This window comes from Papio anubis, chromosome 5 (genome assembly GCF_008728515.1).
Source record: "Papio anubis isolate 15944 chromosome 5, Panubis1.0, whole genome shotgun sequence".
Taxonomy (NCBI): domain Eukaryota; kingdom Metazoa; phylum Chordata; class Mammalia; order Primates; family Cercopithecidae; genus Papio; species Papio anubis.
Genome location: NC_044980.1, coordinates 88,561,148 through 88,587,522, shown reverse-complemented (window position 1 = coordinate 88,587,522; position 26,375 = coordinate 88,561,148). Strand labels below are relative to the sequence as shown.

The window sequence follows — 26,375 nt, the reverse complement described above, 5'->3', positions numbered from 1 at the left end:
AGACACGGTTATTTATTTTGTCTAAGTTTATTATCTGAAATAACGTAAGATGCATAAGGTTATTGGCATAAGAAGACAATTAAACACAAACCAAAATATTTTAAGATCATAATATAAGTGTTGCAGGGTGAGATTTTCTTATTCCATCACCCTCTGTCATTTTTCACCACTCTAGTTCCGGGGAGAGGGCTCTTAAGTAAGAAAAGACAAAAACGACGTTGTTAGCAAACACAAAGAGTTGGTTATGCTTTAAGTGTGGTAAACATTAGCCTGAGAAATGCTCTTCCTCTAGATTTGTTAATTTTGTAGGATGCCTAGGAGGGAGAGGACTGATGAAAAGAGAAGAAAATTGGGTAAAACCAGTTGGGCAAGGACATCAGAATCAGTGGATAAAAAGAACTAGGGGATGGTGGAAGGGAGGAGAATGGAGAACAGGGAAGAAGACCAGAAAGAGAAGAATCTGCCAGGTGTTCCGCTGCAGTGGACGATGATGACCAACTATCTTGCTAGGACAGATAAAGTATTTCATTATCTCATAGACTCCCAGCGTGTGTATTCATCATTGCCTAATATGATTTTCTTTCTACCAACGGATTGCACTTTCCAAATGTTAAGGGCATAGTTATCTTAAGCATGAGAGTCATGAGAGGCAAGCAGGTTCTATTTTGGTTAGGAGAGGTGGATGTGGTATGGTGGAGGGTGTTCTAAGGTAGATGGTGGACAAAGAACACCATGAGAGCTGGGGATTTGACAGGCTTCCCATGCTAGAGGAATCCTGGGATGAAGATTTCTCTTTCCCAAACTGTTCCCATGAAGAAACTTTCAGCAGCCATGGCTTTATGCTTGCTGAAGAAAGTGGTCTAGCTGCAATTAAATATGAGGGCTTCAAATTAGAATGGGATTCAGATTAGCCAACTATTTCATTCACACTAAAATATAACTAGGCTGTCGGCTGGGCACGGTGGCTCACGCCTGTAATCCCAGCACTTTGGGAGGCCGAGGCTGGTGGATCACGAGGTCAGGAGATGGAGACCATCCTGGCTAACACGGTGAAACCCTGTCTCTACTAAAAATACAAAAACTTAGCTGGGCATGGTGGCGGGTGCCTGTAGTCCCAGCTACTCTGGAGGCTGAGGCAGGAGAATGGTGTGAACCCAGGAGGTGAAGGTTGCAGTGAGCCGAGATCGCGCCACTGTACTCCAGCCTGGGTGACAGAGCGAGACTCCGTCTCAAAAAAATTAAATTAAATTAAGTTAAATTAAATATATATGTATAATATATATGTGTGTGTGTGTATATATGTGTGTGTATATATATAACTAGGCAGTCAATCAAGTCTGCATGGTATCAAGTTCTTCCCATATTTGATCCAGGAAACTAATGGTCATCTGACGTGTGAGGGTAGTAGGAGGGTAAAAGATGAAGAAAAAAGATTGAGATTATAAAGGAGACAAACCAAAGACTTTACAGTTTTGCCCGAGTTTGACCTAGTGATCCTCATTGGTGAAGCAAAAACAATCTGTTCAGAAGTCTTTCTGAATCACTGCTGGTGTTTCTTTTCTATTTGGCATTATATATAAAGCATTTCTTTTAAAGCACATGCCAGTTTTTTTCAGAGGGACCTTTGTTCTCAGATGATCCATGATTTGTGGTATCACTGCAGAATTTGGGACAAATTTCAACTTATATCATAGAACTCCTTAGTGTACTTTATTATTCAATCCCCTCACTCCTTCCCTTATGCCTCCAAACACATTCTTCTTCCTCTCACTGCCAGAGTGATTTCAGAAGATTCTGTAGCAGGTTCTTGGAAGCCTATTGTGCAGTAACAAAGAATTCCAGCAGTGAGCTGTGAGTTCTGTCCTTGCTGGCTTTCCCAAGTGGAAGGCTACCCTCATCTTTCACTAATGGCAGACTAGGACAAGCATTAACCAGGCCTGCAAGCTTGTTAAGCACTAGGAACCCAAGCAAGAACTCACCATGCCGATCAAACCTGTTGGGTGGATATGTGGGCAGGTGTTGAAGAACTTTTCTGGAAGAAGTACACACAATCTTGTTGTAAAGGGCATATGGGTGTGGGAACAACTGGGAATAAGATCCCCTAGAGTTCCTTTACTTTCCCAGTCATCTAGGAATTTGATCAAGTGTTTCATGTTCTTTTGAAACATTTAGGGGATGTTTTCAAAGTTTTCTTTTTCCTAACCTCTTTTTGTCTTAGTCGAGGGGATCCAGAAAGCAATCATGGACCTTGTAGATGAGTTTAAAGATGAATTTCCCACCATCCTAAGATTATCACAGTCTAATCAGGTAATGTGATTTTATAACCTTCAAAAGGAATAGAAAAAGTATATTCTATTTTTAGTGTCATACCAATTATTTAATGCTTGATTTTGAGATCAGTGCTCAAAACTTAAGAAAACACTAATTTTGCCAAAGAAAAACAAATTTCAAATATTACTCATTAAGAGGGGTCTTTGGGAAGCAGACAGATTGGGGACCAAGAAGTGAGGTAGATTGAGAATTAAGTTTAAAGACAATAACTATGTCATTAGGATAAACACGTGGCAGTCTCTCCTTGCTACAATTGCAATGTAAAAATCAGAAAAATACCTAGATACATTTAGCAAAAATCTATGTTAATTAAATCAGCGCAAAAACTTGAGATAAATTTTAACAATGGAAAGATAAATACAACATGGATATGTGTTTAATGTGGAAAGAAAACAGTAGTATCAATTTAAATAAGGTATAAATGTATATTTTTTAAACCTCTGTTCCAAAAAGGATTTGAAACAGATAAAATATTGGGAGTGAAGGAGGAGGGAGGTATATATTTTGAAGAAACATAAAATTAGGAAGAAGTAACAACTTCTTTAGTGAACACATGTAACCTCATTTACTCAACGGTACACAGCTCTTAATGGAAAAATGTGGTTCGGTCATTTTGATCACAGTTGGAATAGAATATGCTGTGAAGGTACGTGGTACAGTAACAATCCACTTATCCAGAAGTCAGGCTCTTGGCAATGTCAAACATGAGGTATATAGCCAAAACCTGGAAGTTAACAAAAAGCACTCTGAGTAACACAGTAATCACAAAGTATACCTATTTCATTCCAAAGGAGAGGTATTAGAGCTACCTTTAACCATGCCTGCAGACAACCAGCCATCAGACATTTACTAAATACCTCACTATTGCTTGGGACTGGAGAGAGGAAATACAGAGATATACAAGATGCGATCCTTTCCGCCAATGAGCTTAATCTAATGGAGATAGAGTTGTAAACAAGTAATTGCATTAGAATATGGTAAGTGTTACAGCTCTATAGCTAATTTAGAGGAGTGAATGACTCTACTGAGGAAGGTCAGAGAAGGCTTCATGGAGGAAGGATGCTTTTAAGTTGGGTCCCAAAGGATGAATAGTAGTTTTCAAGGTAAAGAAAAGAGTGGGATCAGTGGGTAGGAGAAGGGAAGCATATTCCATAGGCAGTGTGGGTTAGGCCCAAAAGTAGGAAGCAGCAAGCGTGCTTCCAAAATATTAAATAAATATAAATTAAAGGCATGTAGGATAGAAGGGTTGAGATAGGAAATAGTAGAAAATAGGAAATGAAACAAGGAGTTACAATGTGGAGGTCTTTGTATGCCACGTGAAAAAGACTGGACTTTCCCTTATAGGTAACACAAATACCAGTCACAGAAAGGTTTTGGGCTTGGAAATGACATTCAGTTTGCACATCAAAAATACTTTTTTAGTGGTAATGAGATCTGAATGGAGGCAGAGCTTCTAGGAAGATTTTGTTGCAAATGACAGCTAAGAGCAAGGACATTAGCATTGGGAATAGAATGAGTTGAGCACAAGAGATATTTAGCATATTTTGAAACTGACAGTGGGGGATGAGAGAGAATGTGTAAAGGTTGGGGAAGATTCTGGAATTCTTGGGTGGCTAGAAGAATAGTGATCCTGTTAACTAAGACCAAAGACAAGATGAGGAAGAGCAGCTTTGGAGATAATGAGTTTGATTGGATCACAGTTAAAGAGGCCATGCCACGTCCTGTCCAAGCCTTGGAGTTGAGTAATAAATTGCATATGTAGGTTGGAAGCTCAAGAGAATCCCACCTGAAGATGTACATTTGGGAGTCATCAGTGTATAGTGTGTTGTTATAGTGTATAGTTAAACCATGTGTTTAACTATAGTGTACATTTAAACCAAAATGGTAATCATCACTGCTCAAGAAGATTGTGTAGTAACATTAGGGCATAGGATAGAGCCCCGCCAATGCCATTGTTTAAAGGGTTAGCAGGGCATCAGAGAAAAGAAGAGAATGAAGAGAATGAAATTCTAAGAAAGCCACAGAAGTGGAGAGAAAAAGGAGAGAGGAATTAGCAGCAGTCAGAATCCTCAAAGATGTCAAGTATGGGATATATTTTTTAAAGTTATTTTTCATGTCAGTAAAAATTTAGCCAACATTCAGTGGGTAAAATTTTAGTTGCCCAGAAAATTTACTTAATGTGGAACCCCTCATCCACCAATAATGCTCACTGTGTACTTAAACTCTTATTTAGCAAAAATAATTTTCTGTTCTGAATAGAAGGTAATTGTTATATATGCAGATGATTCAAATTACTGAGCCCATACATTTCTAAAAATAAATTAACTGGGCAGGGTGCGGTGGCTCACGCCTGTAATCCCAGCACTTTGGGAGGCCGAGGCGGGCGGATCACAAGGTCAGGAGATGGAGAGCATCCTGGCTAACACGGTGAAACCCCGTCTCTACTAAAAACACAAAAAATTAGCCGGGCGTGGTGGCGGGCGCCTGTAGTCTCAGCTACTCGGGAGACTGAGGCAGGAGAATGGCATGAACCTGGGAGGCGGAGGTTGCAGTGAGCGGAGATCGCGCCACTGCACTCCAGCCTGGGTGACAGAGAAGGACTCTGTCTCAAAAAAAAAAAAAAACAACCAGTTAGTTGATATGCATTCTCGTTTACCATTGAATCGGATAAGTTTTAACTGTCAGGACTTGCTGAACTCCCTTAGCTGTAGTAGAGTTCTGAGACTTGTAGAATGGACTCCCAGATGGTATAACAGAGCACAATACTGATTTAGCCTGTAAGATAATAGCCCTGGGGAAAGAGGACATTCCCAGTATCAGTCCTCATAGGAAGAGGTGGGCATATTAGATACAGCACACCAGAACTCGGACGGTTGGCCTTAGTATCAGGGGAAACAACTGCTTTCTGCCTTTGGCCGGCCCTCTCTTGGGTCTAGTGTTTGAGGAGGTGTGACACTGAAGTGTAGGAATCTGCAGGCACAGTGGTAAGATGCATCCAAATGCTGGTCAGATCAGCTAAGCAGGAGAGGGTAAGGCTTAAGAGTTTCTGAGGGCAAACTGGGTTTTCTAATACTGTATCTTAGACTTGGCATCCAGTAGCTCCCCCTTTTTGCATTCCCCTAGCCTTGGTATAAAGTCTTTTGAAACATTGGAGACTATTTTGGCTATGCTCTGGAGTAGGAAGGAAAGAGATGGGCAGATGTACATGCCTGGTCAATGTCAAATAGGCCAGCACAGTAGTAATTATTGAGAAAGGCTCAGGGTGAATCCTAGGAAGTCAGAGACAGGCATGGAAAACGTTGTTATTGTTTTCAAGTTTTGATTCTCCCACCATTGCTGAAATCAGAGAAACTGGGGTTTTATTTAATCAAAGAAATGGCAACTTCATTCATTCATTTCTACCTTCTGAATAGCCTCATTATCATTAGAACCATAAGCATGGTTTATGGTGACATCAATTGATTGAATATTGTGATCCCCAAAGATAAAGCTGTGAGTTCCTATTTCCAACTAATTGAATTTACTTATAGAACTTTACCCAACTCAACTAGGAACATAACTAGTTACTTTATTTCTCATTTTCAAAACACTTAACATTGGTCTTTTCCCACTATTTCCTTTGAAGAATGTGCTGCTGAGATTGGCAAGAAACTTGAGTAGTTAGGGGATATTATCACATACTTGAAGTTATTTGCCCTTCAAATATAAATTATGTGGAAAACATTCCTAATACTCAGTTGTTAAGCAGATGAGTTTTAAAAGATTAGAATGTAAGTGCTGCAATTTTTTTTATTTCCAGGATGATCTATACTTCCCAAACACAAGGAAAGGAATGGTCTTAAAAATTCTTAGAGGGCTTTATTAATTGGGTTGTATCTTAAAATTCTAAATTTTGTGATTAGTATTTAAATCTCTCCCTGCCCCCAGGCATGTATTTATTTAGGAAAAGGCCATCTTGCTGGCCTAGAACAAAAAAAGATTTGATGGGAGTGACGATGGAATTTTTATAGAGGAATATACCTAGAATACAACCAGAATACTGATTACTAAATTGTTCTTCCTGGATAGATTTTGAAGGAAATTTTCTTTTTGAGGCTGGGAAAGTTACTTTTATTTTATTTTACTTATTTTTTTGAGACAGAGTTTCCCTCTGTCACCCAGGATGAAGTGCAATAGCACAATCTCCACTCACTGCAACCCCTGCCTCCTGGGTTCAAGTGATTCTCCTGCCTCAGCCTCCCAAATAGCTGGGATTACAGGTGCCTGCCACCATGCCAGATTAATTTTTGTATTTTTAGTAGAGACAGGGTTTCACCAGGTTGGCCAGGTTGGTCTCAAACTCCTGACCTCAAGTGATCTGCCTGCTTTGGCCTCCCAAAGTACTGGGCTTATAGGCATGAGCCATGGTGCCTGGCCAGAAAGTTAATTTTAGAATCCTGGCTTGAGATGATGGCTTTTGAGATTCAGTTCTTTCCACCTCTTCTGTCCCAACCAGCCCAGACAACAGCCTTAGTATCTACTTCTTTAGAAAGAGTAATTTTTAAAGGTTTACACTTGCAAATTTCAAAAGATTTCCATAAGATGAATTTAAAATAGTAAACCTTTAAGTTATGTACTACAGTTGGGTATCTAAAAAATTTTAATTCAGATGCTCATTCTTGGAATAAGATAAAAATATCTTAGGATAAACAGGGTCAATTTTTGTGAGTTTTTTAAATATGAAAGATGAATATATCTTTTTTCTGTTGTCTTGTACTTAATCATATACTACAAAATAGAAGTTGTAGACAGGACATATTAGAATCCATGCCAAAAATTTTGGAGTTTTATGCCCTTAGATGTACTTTTCTGAATTCTCTATGCTTTTTTGTTGTGGTTGGTTATTGTTAATGTGTGAAAAAAAACTGCTAAGAAGGCACCAATGATGTTTGGAAATTACCTGTAATGGCATTTAGGTTCTGAAAGTAATGAGACTATGACTGTCACTAGAATGCTCTGTAATTCAATTATATTTTTGTCTTTGGTGAGTTGTTTCTTGTGGAGAATTACCATTATTGTGAAAGTTATAGAATTGTGCACTGAAAACTTTCTGTGTGGTTTCTAATGTAATATTTGGTATACTTCTTTGATGTTTCTCAAGATTAATTTGTTTTAGTTTCTGATACTCTTCTTTCATTCATTCTGACAAAGATAGAGTGTGTATTATGTGCCAGACACTACTTTGGCTCTGGAGAAAAAGAAGCAAGCTAAATGGATATAAAACTCTTACAGTTTATATTCCAGTCAAGTAAAAAACAATGAACAAGGAAAATAAACAATATAGCACATTAGTGGTAAGTGTTAAGGAGAAGAAAAACTATAGCAGAGAAGGGATGCAAAATAGAAGTGCAGGGATAGAGAGCACAACTGATGATGTGGGTAGAGTGACCAAGAAGGTCTTAGTGAGAAAGAGATTCTTGAATGAAGATGTGAAGGAAGTGAGGGAGTGAACCTTGGGATGCTTGAGGAATCAAATGGCATAGCTAGTGCAAAATCCCAGACACCTAAAAACTTCAACAAGTAATGAGGAAGGAAGGGAAGAGAAAAAGATGAGGCTGAACAGGTGAAGAAAAAACAACCTTTGTAGGACCTTGTGGACCACAGTATGTACTTTGGCTTTTACACTGACAGCAACTGGAAGCCACTGAAGCAGTGGAATAGAAGGAAAATATGATCTGACATAAGTTTTAATTAGATCTCTCTGGCTGGTGTATTGATGAACAGAATGAAAATAGGCAAAGGTGGAAGCAGAGAAACCACTTAGGAGGCAAATTCACTAATCTGGAAAAGAGATGATGGTAGAATTCAAATGTAATAGATTGGGTGCTGTACTGGGGGTAATGAGAAGTGGTCAAATTCTGGGACAAGGTAGAGAAAGAATTTAGTAAGATTTTCTGACAGGCTAGTTTAACAGATACAGAAGAGTAAAGTTCAGCATTATAATTGCCAATGACAAAGAAATGGGTATGGCTGTAGCAAGAAAAAAATAAAAAAAGAAAAGCAAGATATATATTTAAAGAGTAGAGCTCAAATGGAGAAGTCAGTTAAGAATTCTTGTTTACTTAAGAGCTCTTTAAAAATTCAGTGCACATTTGTTATAGTGTACACTGCTCGGGTGATGGGTGCAGCAAAATCTAAGAAATTACCACAAAAGGATGTATTCATGTAACCAAATACCAACTGTTCCCCAAAAACCTATTGAAATTAAAAAAAAAATTAAGTAAAAATTCAGTACACAAAATATATAAATCTAGGAGGAAAATGAAACATTTGTATCTTTTGGCTGGTTACTTCAATTCTTGATATTTATCCCAGGGAAAAAAACCAAATATATATATATATATATATATATATACGTGTGTGTGTATGTGTGTATGTGTGTGTGTGTGTATATATATATAGATTTAAGGGTCAGGCATGGTGTCTCACACCTGTAATCCTAGCACTTTGGGAGGCTGAGGCAGGCAGATCACCTGAGATCAGGAGTTCGAGACCAGCCTGACCAGCATGGTGAAACCTCGTCTCTACTAAAAATATAAAAATTAGCTGGGCGTGGTGGTGCTCGCGTGTATTCCCAGTTATTCAGGAGGCTGAGTCAGGAAGATCACTTGAACCTGGGAGGCAGAGGTTGCAGTGAGCTGAGATTGTGCCACTGCACTCCAGCCTGGGCCACAAGAATGAAATTCCATAAAAAAAAAAAAAAAAAGATTTAAGTACATGGCAGGGAATTCAAGGGGTTTCATGGGGCAACAGAATCATTGGACATTGAATATATGCATGACACCATGCACAAGGTAGTTATATAGTAGTCAGTCTCTGCCAGAAGTAGTTTTAATAATGCATTGGAGTATTACACATCAGTTACTTTTCAAAGGCCTATTTTTCAGAAAAGAGAACCTGCGCAGAAAACATCCAAAATCAGGATGGCTATTGCTTTAGCTAAGATTAATCGAACAACATTAATTCGTGGATTAAACAGCATATCCAGATCCTCCAAATCAGTGGCCAAACTTCTGCATCCTCAGCTTGCATGCAGACTTTTAGAGCTAAGGGACATATCTGGTCGTCTGCTGAGGGAAGTTAATGTGCCAAGGCAACCCCTATATAACACGCAGGTAAGGGAATACTGCATATGCACAAGGACCCCTTTTTAAGAAACTTTTACATTTGCAAAACTTGAAAAATAAAATGTGGTGAACTTGATTGTCCTATGTATAAAACAGATATACCTGGATAAGAGAAATGAATGGTTGGGCCTTTTTAAAATACAGTGGAATCTTTGGTTTAAATAAGTTTGAAAAGGAAAGCAACATGGACTTTTTTCTACCTTATTGTTTAATTGAACTATATGAAACTGTCCATTTCAAACGGTGCAATTTAAATATATGCACGCAAATTACCATTTATGTTAAATCTAACAGAAATTTTACAACTAGCCTTAAAAATTATTGTTTTGTTCCCTTTTCCTCGTAACTTTGTTATGTTTCCAAGATAACCTTTGACATAATATATTGAGCATATTTACCTATAAATTCAAATTACGTTTTCTACATTGTCTTATTGAGGCTCTCTTATATTTTGTTGAGGACCACAACTCTTAAAACTTTTTTGGAATCAATTTCTTGCTTTCTAAACTTCACGGCACAGAACTCAAGAGTTTTTCAATCTGGGCATTATACAAATCATCCTAAATTTCACTACAAAAGATTCAGAATTTTGCAATTCTGGCATCTAAACTGCAGGACGAATTAATTTGAACTCTCTGTTGAAGGAGAGGAAAATGAGGCTCAAATTGAGTTAAACCAAAAAAGAAGATGTATTAGCTCCTGTAAACAACCCAGAGCTGTTAAGATTCCTGACATGTCTGCATACAGGTATTCCTGGCTTTCCCCTCATAGTTGCAAGATAATTTGCAGCTGTTCCTTGGCTATATTCTTCCAGGTTCAATTTCAGCAGAGAAAAAGAGAGAGAAAACCCCTGACCCCACATCCCTAGCAAAGTCTCCAGGTCCATTCCAAGAGCATGGCTTGTGTTCTCAGAGCTTACCTCTAAACCAAGGACATGAGATGCACTGATTGGCCTAGAACTTGATTACCTGCTTATCCCTAGAGCTGGGATTGGAGCTCTGTCGAGACCACATGACCTGAGAGTGGTGTGGAATGGGGAAATCCTCAAACAAAACTCTGGGTTTCTTCAAGAAGGTAAAAAATGGATCCTGGATAGCTGAAATCAACAAATACCCTTTATGTAGGAGTCGCTCTTTAATGAAAGATTTTGACATTTCTAGAAAGCATCATATATTTAAGCTACAAATTTAAGCCTGAGAGCAGCATTTATAAAAGGCTTTTATGATTTCTGATGTCTGAGAAAGTAAAAAATGGTTTGTGTTTGCCAATCACTGGATTCTTTATGAGCTACAAGCCTTAATCCTGTATCTTTAGATCATTGAAAAGAAACATAGCTGTGGCTCATGCCTATAATCCCAGCCCTTTGGGAGGCCAAGGCGGGTGGATCCTTTGAGGTCAGGAGTTTGAGACTAGCCTGGCCAACATGGTGAAACCCCATCTCTATTAAAAATACATTAGCCAGCATGGCAGTGTGTGTGTAATCCCAGCTACTCAGAAGGCTGAAGCAGGAGAATCACTTGAACCCGGGAGGCAGAGGTTGCAGTGAGTCGAGATCGCACCTCTGCACTCCAGCCTGGGCAACAGAGCAAGACTCTGTCTAAAAAAAAAAAAAAAGAAAGAAAGAAGAAAAAGCAAAAAAGAAACAAAGTTAAACCATATTATCTTAAATCCCCACTGAAATATCTTTCTAAACCTAATGTTTTGACTTCATGTTCCCTTCCTTGCATTGTCAAACGTATAGTTTTTATAGAGGGTTGGTAGAAGAAATGTCTTTTGAAGAATATTTCTGTATTTAATATGAAATCATGTTTAAAGACACCGGTTATTATGCTATTCAGGGTCTTCCTTTTTGCTTCTCTACTAAGTCAGAACTGGGAAGGATCTGAGATCTTACACTACCCGCAAGCTAACAAATTAGCCTGCCACAATTGTACACACACATATGCGCATGCACACACACACACACACACACACACACACACACGAGCCTTGGGTCACGAACACATGGTTTATTATTCACAGTAAAAGCGTCAGCCGGAGCAGTATCTTGTGCTGGTTCCCTATGCTTAAATTCCTTAGGGCAACGCAATGCGGGCCAAATGTTGCCTGTGCGCACACTATGTTGCATCACAGGAGAGAGGAACCTTGAAATCAGGGGACTCTGGGGACACTGGCATATCTCCAAAAAGATATACAGATGGAGAGACAGAGAGAGGGAGAAAGAGAGAGAGATTAATTATTCATTACCCTGGAATATAAGTAAATGTTTCAGGGAAAAAGGAGAGGGCTTTATTTTTAGTGGCCTATGACATGTTCAGGGAGGTACATGTCTCTCTAGAGGGATATACTTTTTCTACTTTGCAAGGCTGTTTGCTATTCAAACATGTCCTTTGCTCAGAAGGGCCAATCTGCACAGGAATGAGAGAAATCCATGATGACTTATCTCCCAACACTTATGAAAATTCAGTGGCTAGAAAAAAAAAAAAAAGTCTTTCCAGTTGAATTTGTGTGTTTTTATCCAGCAGTAAGAACTAAGAGACATAATCTGTTTGCCTTTTTACTTTGACTGATAATGAGTTTCTGAGGTAAATTTAGAGATCAAGTGTGATAACTTATTCCAGGAACCTAAGATAAACAGGCTTAGGGACTAAGTGACTTGCGCAAGGTCAGGATGTTAACTGTGACTATCTTTTCTGACATTAAAGTCCATGACTATGAAATCTTTTCTTCTTTGCCCTTATTCTAATTGTCTTATGTTCTAGCTTTAATTTTACAAATTCTTATCAAAGAAACATTTCAAAATGTATAGAAGTTAATTGATTAGAAGTCCCATTTGAATTTAAACTAGTAGTAATATTTTGCTATATTGCCTTCAGATCTCTCCTTTATAAAAAGAAATATCATTAACCATGCCCAATTCCTTCTCCTTTCTTCTCTACCAGAGGTAATCACTTTTATGAAGTTGATGTGAACATTTACATGCATACTTTTATATTTTCTCTACATTTGTATGCATATATTAATGCTTTTTCCCCAAATTTCATGCTTTTTTCTTTTCAAAGTGTCTTTTACAAGTTTATTCCTTTTAAACTATTTTCTTTAATTATTTTAAACATATTTATGTGTGGTCTTTTTAATGATTGTCCTGAGGTATTTGGAGGTGCTAATTTTTCTATTGTGATCTATATTGCGTCTCACCTATAGATAATTTTCTTATAATTTTATTTTAACTGAAACTTGAAAAGAAAAAAAAAACCTGAGTCTTGTTTTTTTTTAAAAAAAAATCCCTTTTGGCCTTAGGGGCGAAACTGTCCCTCTAGAGAAATTGTGCTTGTTGCTCCAGGGATACCAGCAACCTGAGACCAGTCTTTATGTTTTTTTTTCAGCTTAAGATTCCCTGCATCACACTGATAGGGTAAATTCAGATCTCTTTATAAGGGGCAAGCTTGGAATTTTAATCTCTCATGGGAGTCCCACATGGAGACCAGCTTCCTTACTTTCTTCCTGTACTGGTGGATGCAATTGTTTGAGTCCCAATTTCACTGAAATTGCAGTTCTGCAAAGGCTTGATCCCCACCTCACATCTATCCAAGTATCATATCCAGTCCCTGTATTAATACTCAAGCACCCAACCATTATCTTAGGGTCCAGTAACATCTCCAGAGTTCCTGGGATATAAGCTCACACACTTGCTGCTCTGGCTTTTAGTTCCCTTTTTGTTCCTGGCATTGGGGGCGGAGGGGGAAGGTCCCTTTCCTTTTTGTAAGCTCAGTTTTGTATTACATCTTTTGAGTTTCATTTTTATAGCATTTCTAGGTGTTTTTTGTGTGAGATGCTCCACATTAGCTCAGTCTGCCATGTGTATGGAACCCGATGTCTTTCAGCTTCACTTCTTAATATCTCCCTTTACAAGTTTTAAGATGATTAAATTTATTGGAAGTGTAGTTCTACTTTTTTATTTATTCAACAAATAGCGGCCAGGCGCAGTGGCTCACACCTGTAAGCCCAGCACTTTGGGGGGCCTAGATGGTGGATCACCTGAGGTCAGGAGTTCAAGGCAGGAGAATCACTTGAACCCGGGAGGTGAGGTTGCAGTGAGCCAAGATCGTGCCATTGCACTCCAGTCTGGGCAACAAGAGCGAAATTCCATCTCAAAAACAAAAAGTTATTGAAAACCTGATATGAAAAATCACTAGATTAGGTACCAGGGACTCAGAGATGTCTCACCCTTGTCCTATGGACTGTGGGGCTCACAGGCAAATAAGCAGTGTCAGTAGGATGCAGCAAGTGCATGATCAGAGTATGGAAAGTACACTACAGAAGCATCAAGAAGAGACATATAATTCCAAAGAGTGGTCTATGTAGACATTCTAGAGATAGGATACTGTATCTGAGTCTTGAAGGAGGAATTAGCCAGATGAGAAGTAGGAGAATCATTCCAAGAAAAGAACAGTATATATGAAGATACTGAGGTGAGAGAGAACATGACTTAGTTGGAGAAGATAAGTAGTTCCATATGGCTAGAGTGAGACAAGTGAGAACAGTCCCAGGTCACAGGTTCCAGGGTCCTTGAGGGCTGGGGGTTAGGAAGAAGGTTTACGTGGGGAGTATACAGTAGCTAGGGTTGATAATCAGAATTGCCAGTGAGGGAAAACTAAGTTGTAGTAAACAATGTGTCTCAAATCTCAAAGGCTCAGTGAGGACAGAAACAGAACTGACTATGAGGACAATGGCCTGGAGAGTCAAAGCCACAACAGGAATGTATGAATTGTGGCAGAGGTCAATGGATTGGTCTGTAAATGGAGTGTATCCATGGTACCAGAGTGTGCTGAGAGGAAAGTGCAGTAGTATGGAGAAGCCACATCAGACAGAGTTCAGCTTACCCAGAGTGGATTCCAGTGTGAATTCCTTTAAGAACTGTCAAACTGCCTGTCTCAGATGGAGCTTTGTGTGGGGAAGTAAAAGGGGTGAAAGCTGGAAGGACTATGCAAGGGGATATGCTTTGTGGACGCATGAAAGATAGAACTCTAGGAAAACTTAGCTGTAAGAAGGTAAGTGGCCTGGTTAACTTATCTGAAGGTATCTTTCAAATACCTTCTGGATGTGTTCTGTCTGGTCACTGTTTTGTGGATGACAAATGATGAAAAAATGCATTGGTAGCTGGGGCACCTTAAATAGCTCTCCCAAAACTCTCTATTATATGGCTGAGAATACCAGTGAGGCCAGGTGACTTCCTTTGGAAACAAAGAAATAAACTAACATTTTCATTAGGACACAAACAATAACTAGAATAGTGTTTCAGCTCTTTGACATGGGGAGTTCTGAGATGCAGCATCCAGTAATGGTCTCCTCAAGGTGAAGAACGGACACTGGCTCAGGAGCTCCCTCTACCATCCACCCGGGACTTTCTGATCGGATGTTCAGCTCTAGAGCATGCTTAATATGTCATAGCGTATTGAAATGTTGTGCCAAATAGAAGCCTCCCAAAGACCCAACCAACAGGAATGGCCTAAAGCGATTCTAATGGCCTGTGACATGTGCACAGATGGTTGGGGTCAAGCCTTTCCAGCTGGCCACCTTGTTAGAAGAGGGTTCTTTTGGACCTGGCTCTCTGGATGCTGAGTAAAATTATTCCTCAAACCCCTCCAGGTTCTGCAGGACTGAGACTGCAGTGATAGAATTGTAGCTAGTTCTATAAAAAGCCTCAGGAATGGAAAACTCTTAGTGGAGAATTTCCTGGTAGTTTTCAACATCTCCAGTGCCAGTACTTACAGAATGGTGCATCTGCTTAGTCTTGTGAGCTGCCTGCCTGAGTGGAGACCGCAGCTGCTCTAGGCTGCAGTGACCTAGATAATCGCCTTGAATGTTGACTTCAGCCAAGACACGTCAGCTCCCAGACATCGTTGTTGACTCTGGCAGGCCAATGCAGGGCCACAGGACCAAGAGCTCTTCCTGTGATAGACTCATCCCTATAATGGCATTAGAGTTGACTGTTTCTACTTTGTATATGCATCGTGGCATGGTATAAGATAGGGACCAAAGTAAAGAAAATCCTCAGCCTTTACAATGCCTGGACTGTAGGTGGATCCCAGTGAACTTGTGTTCTTTTTTCAGGAACACAAGGATCAGAAACTTATCTACGTAAAGTTTCTTCCTTACCCCATCCTCTAAGTTAGACTCCAATTTGGGGTTTAAACTATAAACCTCATAAATATCCGGAAGTTCTATAGGTCCTACTTGGGCCTGCCATGAGGCTAACTTGGCTGGTATAATCTAGACCCAGGGAAAGAGGATATTTTCTAGATAGTAGAACTCCTGGGCTCTTGAAGACATACAGTACTCCTCCACTTTGGCAAAGGGATTAGGACATTTGAGTCTTTACAAGACCACTGGATTAAAAACTTGCTTAAGAACAATGTTCTACAGACTGTTAATACTGGGGTTAATAAATTCAGGTAGCTTTCTTTAAAGTCAGGAGTCTTTCCTGTATTCAAAGGTGTTGTAAGTTGCTAAGCAAAGACACATTCGTGTAGCTTTTCCAAACTTACAGGAATACTTTTTTTTCCTGGACCTCTCTGTAAGTAGCAGTCAGTGTTTCCTGCAACATTTGTCTGAGAGTTAGAATTTCCCCTATGACTCCCCTTGTAACTCTCATCAGGGTGGTTTTGGACAATGTAAACTATATAGGGCCTGGTAATTCTCCAACCTTCAGGTCATGTATAAGTGAATCTTTACTTTCTAAACTGCTCACTGTTGGCTTTTTTGTGTGATTTATCTTAATAGTGAAAATAAGATGAACACACATCCTTCTTTTATGAGATAAAGCAGTCAAAATTATGTGGAAAAAGTTGAGTTAAAGGTTCAAAATGTTTTTACTGCTCAAATATCCATATGTTTTACGCTTTACATGACCAAATTTAAAAAGAAATGTATGAACATAACACTGATACCAAGATATTTTTTAACTCAAATATGCACATAAAGTGAAATTATATAACAAGGTTGAGATAAAAATTTTGAAATAGGCCAAGATCATCTAAAGACTGCCACTTACTAAATTTCTCCTGTTTTTTATCTTAGCGTTTACAGTATACTATTCCTGCTCAAAGCAAGACAAAAATGAAACAGCATGGTTTATAATATGAAAAACATGTTTTTTAAGTGAGTCATAAAGTTGAAAAATGGCTACTTGCCAGTAACCACATATATTTTGGAGGAAATATATTTTCTTGTTACAGGAATAAAAAGTAATTATTAAAAGCATTAAAATAATTTAAAATGACCTTTAAACAATATAAAGATTAATTATTCAGAAGCATAACATATATCAAGTACATAACTTATTTTGAAACTAATCAGCTTTAATTACTTTTAGGTGAAGGACAAAACCTGAGAAAGAAAGATGTAATAAAACAGAAAGAATAATTTCTCATGTAGATACCCGTATTAGTCCATTCTTGCACTTCTATAAAGAAATACCTGAGTCTGGGTAATTTATGAAGAAAAGAGGTTTAATTGGCTCATGGTTGTGTAGGCTGTACAGGAAGCACGGCAGCATCAGCTTCTGGGGAGGCCTCAGGGATTTGGTATTACATTTCAACATGAGATTTGGTGGGGACACAGATCCAACCCATACAACACCACTTTTATTTTTATTGTATATGGCCTACCAATGATTGAACATGGACCTCCCACTATGAGTTCATATATTCACAAATTCAAGAACCTTTTCACCTGCTAGGAGGTATATCTGCTTTTCTTCCTCCTAGAGAGTCTGCTCTCTACTTGTATGTTTGTCTCCATGTAGCTAAAAGTAGGATTCAAAGGCATACTATCAATTTGATTCTTCTAGCAAGAGAGAAAAAGCAGCAGCTGCTTCATTCCTGGAAACTCTTTCCAGAAGCCAGGAATTCTGGGAAATACTGCAGGTGACCTATGGAGGGAGGTGGCAGAAACTTTCCCTACCTATCTCTACATCTAGGAGTTAGTATGGCCCGAAGAGAAAGGAGGAAGAAAGAAAACAGCCTTTCCCCAACCCCCAGCACCCCACCCCCCACTCTTAGCTACTAGGCTAGATCCTATTCTTGGTTTCCTTGTTCTGTAAATCACTTAAGAGGGAAGAAGGAAATTGCAGTGGGCAATTTTGTTCTGCATTCAGTAGTGGCAGCACTAAGCAAACACTGAGAATACTAGAACAGGATGTAGACATATTTTAATAATTTCATTTACAAAAATACCTTATGTACTTTGAACTTAACATAGAAAATATAGAAAACAAGAAAGAATTTAATTTCTCTGAACCTGTGTTCTTATTTCATAGGTTAGAGGATAAAATGAGACAATGCAAGGAAAGCCAGTAGAACAGAACCTAGCATGTAATGAGTGTTCTACAAATGTTAACTATACAAAGTAACATAACTAAATCATAACAGCAATTAAAATTTTGGTGCATTTCTGTCCAAACTTCTTCTATGCAATGTTGTGTTTATTTTAATCATAAAAACATTGGACATAGAATTTTTAAGCTTTTATACTGAAGTATACAGAATAGTGCACAAATTAAGTGTATAGCTCCATAAATTTTCAGATTGAACACATCTATGAAAATCTTGGTAAGCAGCACTCAAGAAATCTTCTCATGCTGACTTATAGTCACTAACTTTCACTCTTGCTAGGATAATCATTTCCTTTTTTTCCAAAAGCATAGATTAGTTTGGCTTGGTTTTACATGTTATATAAATGGAATCAATAATACTTGTACTTACTATTTTGAACCTTGATCTTTTTCTATTATTACTATTACTAACATTCCCTCTCTAATAAGGGACTAATAATGTCCCTTACTGCTACTCAGGCACATTTTACTAAAAACTTTAAAAGTATTTTCTTATTTATCTTTACAGCAATTATTCTCAATTTGGAGATGAGAGAACCAAAGCTTAGAGGAAGAATTAATTTGTCCAAGATTTCATTACTCAAGAACTCTGGGACTAGAGATTAACTACATCTATTTACTCCAGAGTCCATCCTTGTAATGCAGTCCTTTACCACTCTTCATGAGCAGTAGGGTATCCCAAGGCAGCATAGCTTGATGATCAGGTTAACAGCTTGGGCTCTGGAGTACCATTTCCAGTTTAAATCTCACTTTGCTACTTACCAGCTATATTACCAGGGGCAAGTTGCCTACCTTTCTTTCTTCTGCTTTCCAGTTGTGGAATGAGGATAATAATAATACCAACTTCATAGGATTGTTTTAAGAATTGTGAATACTTATAAAGTACATTGAACAGGACTTGGTAGACAGTGCCATATAAATGTTCGTTCAGCAAAAGGTTATCATATGTTCTTCAGAAGTACCTTTTATTTATTTATTTTGAGATGGAGTTTCACTCTTGTTGCCCAGGCTGGAGTGCAACAGCATGATTTCAGCTCACTGCAACCTCTGCCTCCCAGGTTCGAGCGATTCTCCTGCCTCAGCCCCCCAAGTAGCTGGGATTACAGGCATGCGCCACCAGGCCCGGCTAATGTTTGTATTTTTAGTAGAGATGAGGTTTCACCATGTTGGTCAGACTGGTCTCAAACTCCTGACCTCAGGTGATCCACCTGTCTCGGTCTCCCAAAGGGCTGGGATTACAGGTGTGAGTCACTGTGCCCGGCCCAGAAGTACCTTTTAAAAGGCTGCATACTATTCACAATAGCCAACACATAGAATCAACCTACGTGTCCAACCACAGGTGAATGGATAAAGAAAATGTGGTTTACATATACAATTGAATACTATTCAGGCATCAAAAAGAATTCTGTCATTTGTGATGGCAAGGATGAATCTGGAGATCACATTAAATGAAATAAGCCAGACACAGAAAGACAAGTACCACATGATCTCACCCACATGTGAAATCTTAACAACAAAAAGTTGATATCATAGAAGCAGAGAGGAGAATAGTGGTTACCCAGAGACTGGGTGGGGAAAGGGGAAAAGGGAAGGATGGTGAGAGGTTGTTAAATGGGTCCAAAATTACAATTAGACAGGAAAAATAAATTCTGGTGTTCTACTGCACAGTAGGGTGACTATGGCTAATAATACAATATTGTGTATTACAAAATAGCTAGAAGAGAGGATCTTTTAACATTCTCACCACAAAGAAATTATAAATGCACAATGTGATACAGATGCTAACTACCCTGATTGGATCATTATATGACATAGATTTCTATGGAAACATCAAATTGTGCTCCTTAAATATGTACCATTACAATGTGTCAATTGAAAATACATAAAAGGTTTGAAAAAATAAAAAGATTGCATAATATTCCACTGAGTGGATATAACATAATTTTCCTAACTATTCTGGAATCATTGATTGTTTTGGTTTTTTCAATGTTATAACTCTTTCATGAACGCTGTCTAATGAACATTATGTGCATGTTTTTACCATGCATTTATATGATTTTATCAGCTACAGCCTGTACCTTTTGGAAGTTCATTGAAGCCACTGAGTTGCTTGGCTCATACTTCAGAGGAGCCTGGCTAACTGCCACTTCACTGCTGAGTGGAAAGGGAATGTTTTTCCTGAAGTCCTCATTTCATACCCTCCTCAAGGCAACAGAGGTGGCCCATGAGACAGTATAAACTGAATATGTTACGATGATATGTTTCAGGCCGGTACACCTACTGCCAGAAACTAGAAACACAGGAGAGGCAACTTCATTATTGGTGTTAAACTTCTCTGTGTTTCATGAGAGCCTGTTGCATATGAGCACAGAACATTTTCTGAAGCTTAATGATCATCTAAGGTGAATGCTGGCCTTCAGCAGTCTCATGATTAACATTTCCAAGCAGGTCATTAATCTCTAGGAAAAGCTTATTATTTTGATTGCTGTTTACCTGAGGTTGTGAATAATTAGTAAAGAATGATTACATGAATTTGAACAAAGGAAAGACTGTTTTTCTCATATGCACAGCAGCACCTCCTAGTGTGCACGGTTGGTAATTGTGAGAAGTTAGTCATTTAGATTGCAGAAATGCAAGATTTTTACAGATTTGTCACAGGTTTTGATTAGCACAAGAAAGTGTCTTCTTGTTAAAAAAGGAAAAGTAAACAATTTTCACAATGTGAAAAAGCCCAGATAGTCTAAAGTAGATGACTTTCTTTAGAAAAAAAAAAAAATCTCATTTTACAGTAACATTGTAAAATATGACATTGAAACATTCAAAATGTTTGTTTATTAAGAAAATCTTTTCTGTTTTTGCAGGTCAGAAAGGGTTCTTTGTTTGAAATCATCTCCTTTCCAGCAAAGACTGCTTTAACTAGCATAATATATGCTTCATATGCAGCACTAATTTATTTCGTAAGTTAAGAAAATTATTAGAATCTAGAAATAAATCTACTTATCTTATGTAATGTTAATAATACTGTGCAATAGTATAGTGTAAAATATTTCATGTTGCCATTCACAGTCTCATTACACAAAACAATTTTTAAAATTTCCTTTTCTGATAAGCCAGGTCAATCTACCAAAAACCAGTTTGCTTAAATAACTAAAAAAATTTTTTTATAAAGTTTATTATTACAGCATATTTTGATCAAGAAATTTAGTTTTACTTTCATTTAGCTAGAGTTGTTTTGTTCTAGCCATTGTGCCATGGCTGGCTAAAGTTCAGTATTCTGTCATTTGGGGTCTCTCACTTTGGGGAACACAGGTACTAGTGTATTTTGGATGACAAATGCGTGCCTGAGAAAAATGTAAAAGATTTTTTATGTTGTAAGGGTTTTATTTTCTATTAATAGCCACTTAAAAAAACTATAACACACAAAAAGGAAAGTGTACAGCTTAATGAATTATCACAAAATCTATTAATCTTTATACTACCCAGGTCAAGAAACATTACCATAATTCCAGGAGCCTCTTTCTTGCCTCCCACAATCACTTCCCTTTCCTATATAGGATATCACTATTTTGACTTGTAATACTACTGATAGTTTGACTGCTTGAATTCTATATAAATAAAGTCATATAGTACATATTCTTTTGTGTTTGTCTTTTGCCCAACACTGTTTTAAGATCATTCATTGCCTGTAGCAGTAGTTTGCTCATTTCACTGCTGTGTAGTGTTCAACTGATTGACTGTATCAACATTTATTTATCCATTCTACTCCTGATAGACATTTGGATTATTTCCAGTTTTGGCTACTATGAATAAGGTTGCTATAAATATTCCTGTACATATCTTTTGGTGAAACTGCTAGGTCATAAGGTATGCATGTGTTGATACCTAGTAGATATTACCAAAGAGTTTTCTAAAGTGGTTTTTTAACAATTAACACAAATCTCAGATTTTATAAAAGTCCCAGTTGCTCTGCATCATTACTGACAGTATTGTCAATCTTTTGCATTTTAGCCATTTTTGTGGGAATGTAGTATTATCACATTGTGGTTTTAATTTGCATCTCCTTGATTATTAATGAGATTGAGTACCTCTGCATATATTAATTGGACATTTGGATATCCTCTTTGTGAATCTGTTAAAATCTCTTTTTGCTTTTCTATTGAGATACCTTTTTAAAAAAAAAATTTGATTTTTACTTTAAAAAACATATTCTAGGAGCCTTTTTTGATTACATATGGAGAAATTTATTCTGTGACTTGCCTTTTCTTTCTTTTAGCAATGTCTTTTAAAGAAGAAATTCTTAGCCAGGCATGGTGGTGTGTGCCTATAATCCCTGCTACTTGGGAGGCTGATGGGGGAGGCTGAAGTAGGAGGATACCTTGAGCCCAGGAGTTTGAGACCAGCCTAGGCAAAATAGTGAGATCCAGTCTTAAAATAAATAAAAGCATATCATAATTTTAATGTCATCCAATTTATTAATCTTTTCCTTTATGTTAAGTGTTTTCTATGTCAAAGAGAATCTTGACTTACACCTAATGTCATGAAAATATTCTCCTCTGTTATATTCTAGAAGCTTTTATTAGTTTACCTCTCACCTTTAGATTTATACTCCATCTTGAACTAATATGAGGTAAGAGTCAAATTTTTCCCCATGAGTATCCAATTAATCTATTTTTTCTTTAAAAAAGCCCTTTTCCTATTGTCCTAGAATACTCTTTTTTTTTTTTTTTTTCATAAATCAAGTGTCCTTTATATGGGTCTGTTTATAGATTCTCTGTTCTATTCAGTTGGTCTGTTTGTCTATTATTCCACCAATTGAGCACTGTATTAATTACAGCACCTTTATAATATATCTTAATAACTGGGAGAATAAGTCTTCTTTCCAGTTCACGAACGTACTATTCCTTCTATTTATTTTGGTCTTCTTTAATTTCTTTTAATAATTTTTATGGTTTTTTTGTTAGCATTCTTACACATTTTTGTTAATATTTTATATCATATTAAAACATAAAAGAAGTCCCAATTAAGAGCCAAGCAGGTGTGTGTGTGTGTGTGTGTGTGTGTGTGTGTGTGTGTGTGTGTGTAAGTGGACTAGATCTAAAATATACAGGGAAGTACATAGGGTCAAGAAGAGCTAAATACCCTTGAAAAAAGGTAGAACTTACTTTTAAATGTATTAATTCAGTTTTTACAAAACTAAATTTATCAACTATTTTGCCACTGTTTTAAATTTTCAAGAAGTACTCAATATCTTAAATGTGAAACTTATACAAAATTGGCATTCAACTAAGCTAGGATGCAAATACATTGCACAAAATGAACAGGATGACATGTCTATGGGGAAATAAAAACTAGACTAACACAAAAATTAGATTTCAGTTTCTCAAAGGCTGTTGAAATCATCTCCCACAATTTGTCATGCCATGAACTTTGTAAGTAGGTAATAGAAACAAATTTTTGATGATCTGATAACTGGTCATATATGTATCTAAGGCCTGGGAGAGGTCAGGGTTAGAATTTTGGTTCTGAAAACAATATATATATTAGATGTTAATGTCCTATGAGTGGAATCATGTCAAGAGAAAAGAGTGTTAAATCAACAGAAATATGAAGAACAGCAATATTTAGGTAAGCTAAAAAAGAATCCATTTGGGACACAAGAAGCAACAATCAGAAAGGCAGAAAGAAAATCAGGAGAAATAGTGCCAAGGAAATAGAGACTCAGGATGTTGTCAGTAGTTAAGTGTCAAATACAAGCAGAAAAGTCAAGTAAAATGAAGATTTGAAGTGTCCATTAGATACAGTAGTAAAGATGTCAAGGTTAACCATCTCGAAAATTATTTCAGCAGCATAACTGGATAACAAAGACAGAAATAAGCAGGTTTCAGAGTGACAGAAGGTAATAACATGGAAACAGAATCTGGTTTAACTAAGAAGAGAGAGTGTGTAGCAGTCAATAGAGAAGCAGATTTTCAGAGATTTTTAGTTTTAAAATTTTAGGATGGAAGATACTCAAGCATGTTATAGATTGCAGGGGAAGAGCCAGTCAAGAGTAAAGAGGCTGAAGAGACAAGGAATAATTGACAGAGAAGGTGGTAGGATGTAGGTTAAAAACAAATATAGAAGGATATTGACCTTGATCAAGACCGTTCATTTTCTGAGACTGGGAAAAAAGGTGGTTAGAATGTGCACAGATAGAATTTTTTGTTGGTGAGGGAAGAGAGAATGTTTCAAATAGGACAGAACTTTCCAATCTTTTTCACAACATGACATTCATAAAAAATGATCGTATTTGGGATAAATGGATGAGGCTGTTTACAGCTAAAGGTCATGACTTTAAAGGTTTCTAGCACCGGGTTTGGATACATAAAAGTGCAAGTAACAAAGGATATCTGAATGACAGTACCTTAATCAATAAAAACACTTAAATATCTTAATTAGAAGTTAGGAGTTAGGCAATTCCCAGGTTTGTACAGTTAGGTCCAAAATATTATCAAAGCCCCGGTCTGAATGTCTGTGCTTCCCCCAAATTCTTACGTTAAAATCTAACCCCAAGGTGGTGGTATTAGCAGGTGGAGCCTTTGGGAGGTGATTAGGTAATGAGAACAGAGTCCTCAGGAATGGGATTAGTGCCCTTAGAAATGAGCCCTGAGAGAGCTGCCTTGTCCCTTCCACCATATGAGAACATAGAAAACCAGCCCTCACCAGATACTGAATCTGCCAGTGCCTTGATCTCAGATTTCCCACTCTGCAGAACTGTGAGAAATAAATTTCTATTGTAAGCTACTCAGTTCATGGTATTTTGTTACAGCAGCCCTAAAAGCCTAAGACAACGGGGTCTTTCCCTCTTTTTCTTCTAAAAACTTGTTTTCAGTCCTTAGGTTTGTTGCCTCATGATCAAGCATCACATCAGTGTTCAAAGCAGGAAGAGGAAGAGAGAGATAGAGGGAAAAGACAGTCTATACAGGAGGAAAAACTTTTCCAAAAATCCTTTCTGAGTTACTTCCCAGCAGACATCATTTTATTTCATTAGCTACAAGATAGCTAATGAACCAACTGAAGGGAAGTGAGGAAAAGTGTCTGTGTTCCTCAATTCTATAGTGAGAGGCAGGCAAGGAGGAGGAGGCAGGAGGCAGGAGGGCAAGAGGAAGTTGAGGCTGTTCAAGCTTGAGGACCTCAATCCTTTGGCTATTACCTCTAATTTAGGAAACCTTGTATGTGTTTATAATCCTTTATATTACCTTGAGGCATTTTTTTGGTGAAATAAACTAGTTTAAGTCTTCTCATATTTCATAAATTTTCTGTTCTCATTGCTTGCCTTACATACTTAGCATCATCATCATCTTCATCATTAGTAAACTTACAGAGTAAGTTTAATTAATGCAGTCCTTAGTGATTCTGAATTTCTGAAGTTATTTTTCTCTGTTTTATTTTTGACACTCCTCTCCTTAAAGTACTGAGTGGCAGTTTTGGAGGGGATGGTGATCACATATTTGCTCAGAAACCATTGATAGTAGCTTACTAAATTCTTACTGATATGTTGATGTCCTTTCATTGTACATGTAAGTATAAGCAAAGTCTAGGGGGAAGAAAATTAAAGGAACTTCTTTGAGAAAAACATGTTTGGGAGGACAAATTCCATCTCTCAGAAAATGTTTCATGTAATTACATCAAGAGAATAAAGATGCAAAACATCTAATGAATTGGGGGAAAAGATGTAAAACATATTTATGGAAGCATACTAGGTTTTAAATTGCTCTCTAGATTGTATTATTTAGAACAATCTTGCAATGCTTATTATATTATGTGCCTGCAGGTCCTGAAAAGAAGTGTTTTTTTATTAGATTATGTAGATTAAATGACTTTATGTGAAACACTATATTGTATGTTTTATTCTGTGGTTAGTAGCTTAAAAAGAAACTTTACTTTTCAAACTATTTTTATTGTATAGGCGGTCTGTGCTAATGCTGTGCTGGAGAAGATAAAGAACATCTTCCAGGAAGAAGAATCCATAAGGCAAAACAGAGAGGAGAGTGAAAATTGTAGAAAAGCCTTTTCTGAGCCTGTGCTTTCGGAGCCTATGTTTGCTGAAGGTGAAATCAAAGCAAAACCTTACAGGTCACTGCCGGAGAAGCCAGACATTTCAGATTACCCCAAGCTTCTTGCTAATAAGCAGAGTAATAAGATCCAAGTTTTACATTCTGTGTTTGACCAATCAGCTGAAATGAATGAGCAAATCTGAATACAGATATCACTGAACAGAACCTAAGAGTTATCTATTTAATGGCACATTTCATCTGACAAAACTCAGAGTCTAGTTTACATATTCTGACTTGCTCTGCTTTCTTAAAAAAAAGAGGAGGAGGCTACTATTAACATGTCATTTTCTAGTATTTACATGATAGAGTAAATAAAATGAATATTGATGTGGAATATAGGTACTGACTATATACTTTTAATGAACAAGAAAATCCATCCTTTGGTGG

The 26,375-nt window shown here is 37.5% G+C and overlaps 1 protein-coding gene across 3 annotated transcripts; it reads left to right on the top strand.

Annotated features, from left to right (window-relative positions):
* The first annotated feature begins 1,312 nt into the window (after positions 1 to 1,312).
* Positions 1,313 to 26,326, top strand: SPATA9 (spermatogenesis associated 9). Of its 3 annotated transcripts, none has more exons than XM_009208804.4 (5): positions 1,327 to 2,016; positions 2,219 to 2,307; positions 9,258 to 9,485; positions 20,754 to 20,849; positions 25,841 to 26,326. In XM_009208804.4, exons 1-5 carry the CDS (start codon positions 2,007 to 2,009, stop codon positions 26,129 to 26,131), a joined length of 714 nt encoding a protein of 237 aa, XP_009207068.1. In that variant the 5' UTR covers positions 1,327 to 2,006; the 3' UTR covers positions 26,132 to 26,326. The 3 variants fall into 3 exon arrangements, with proteins under 3 accessions (XP_009207069.1, XP_009207068.1, XP_003899980.1); XM_003899931.5 differs by having other exon boundaries at positions 1,330 to 2,041; XM_009208805.4 differs by lacking the exon at positions 20,754 to 20,849 and having other exon boundaries at positions 1,313 to 2,041.
* The last annotated feature ends 49 nt before the right edge of the window (positions 26,327 to 26,375 follow it).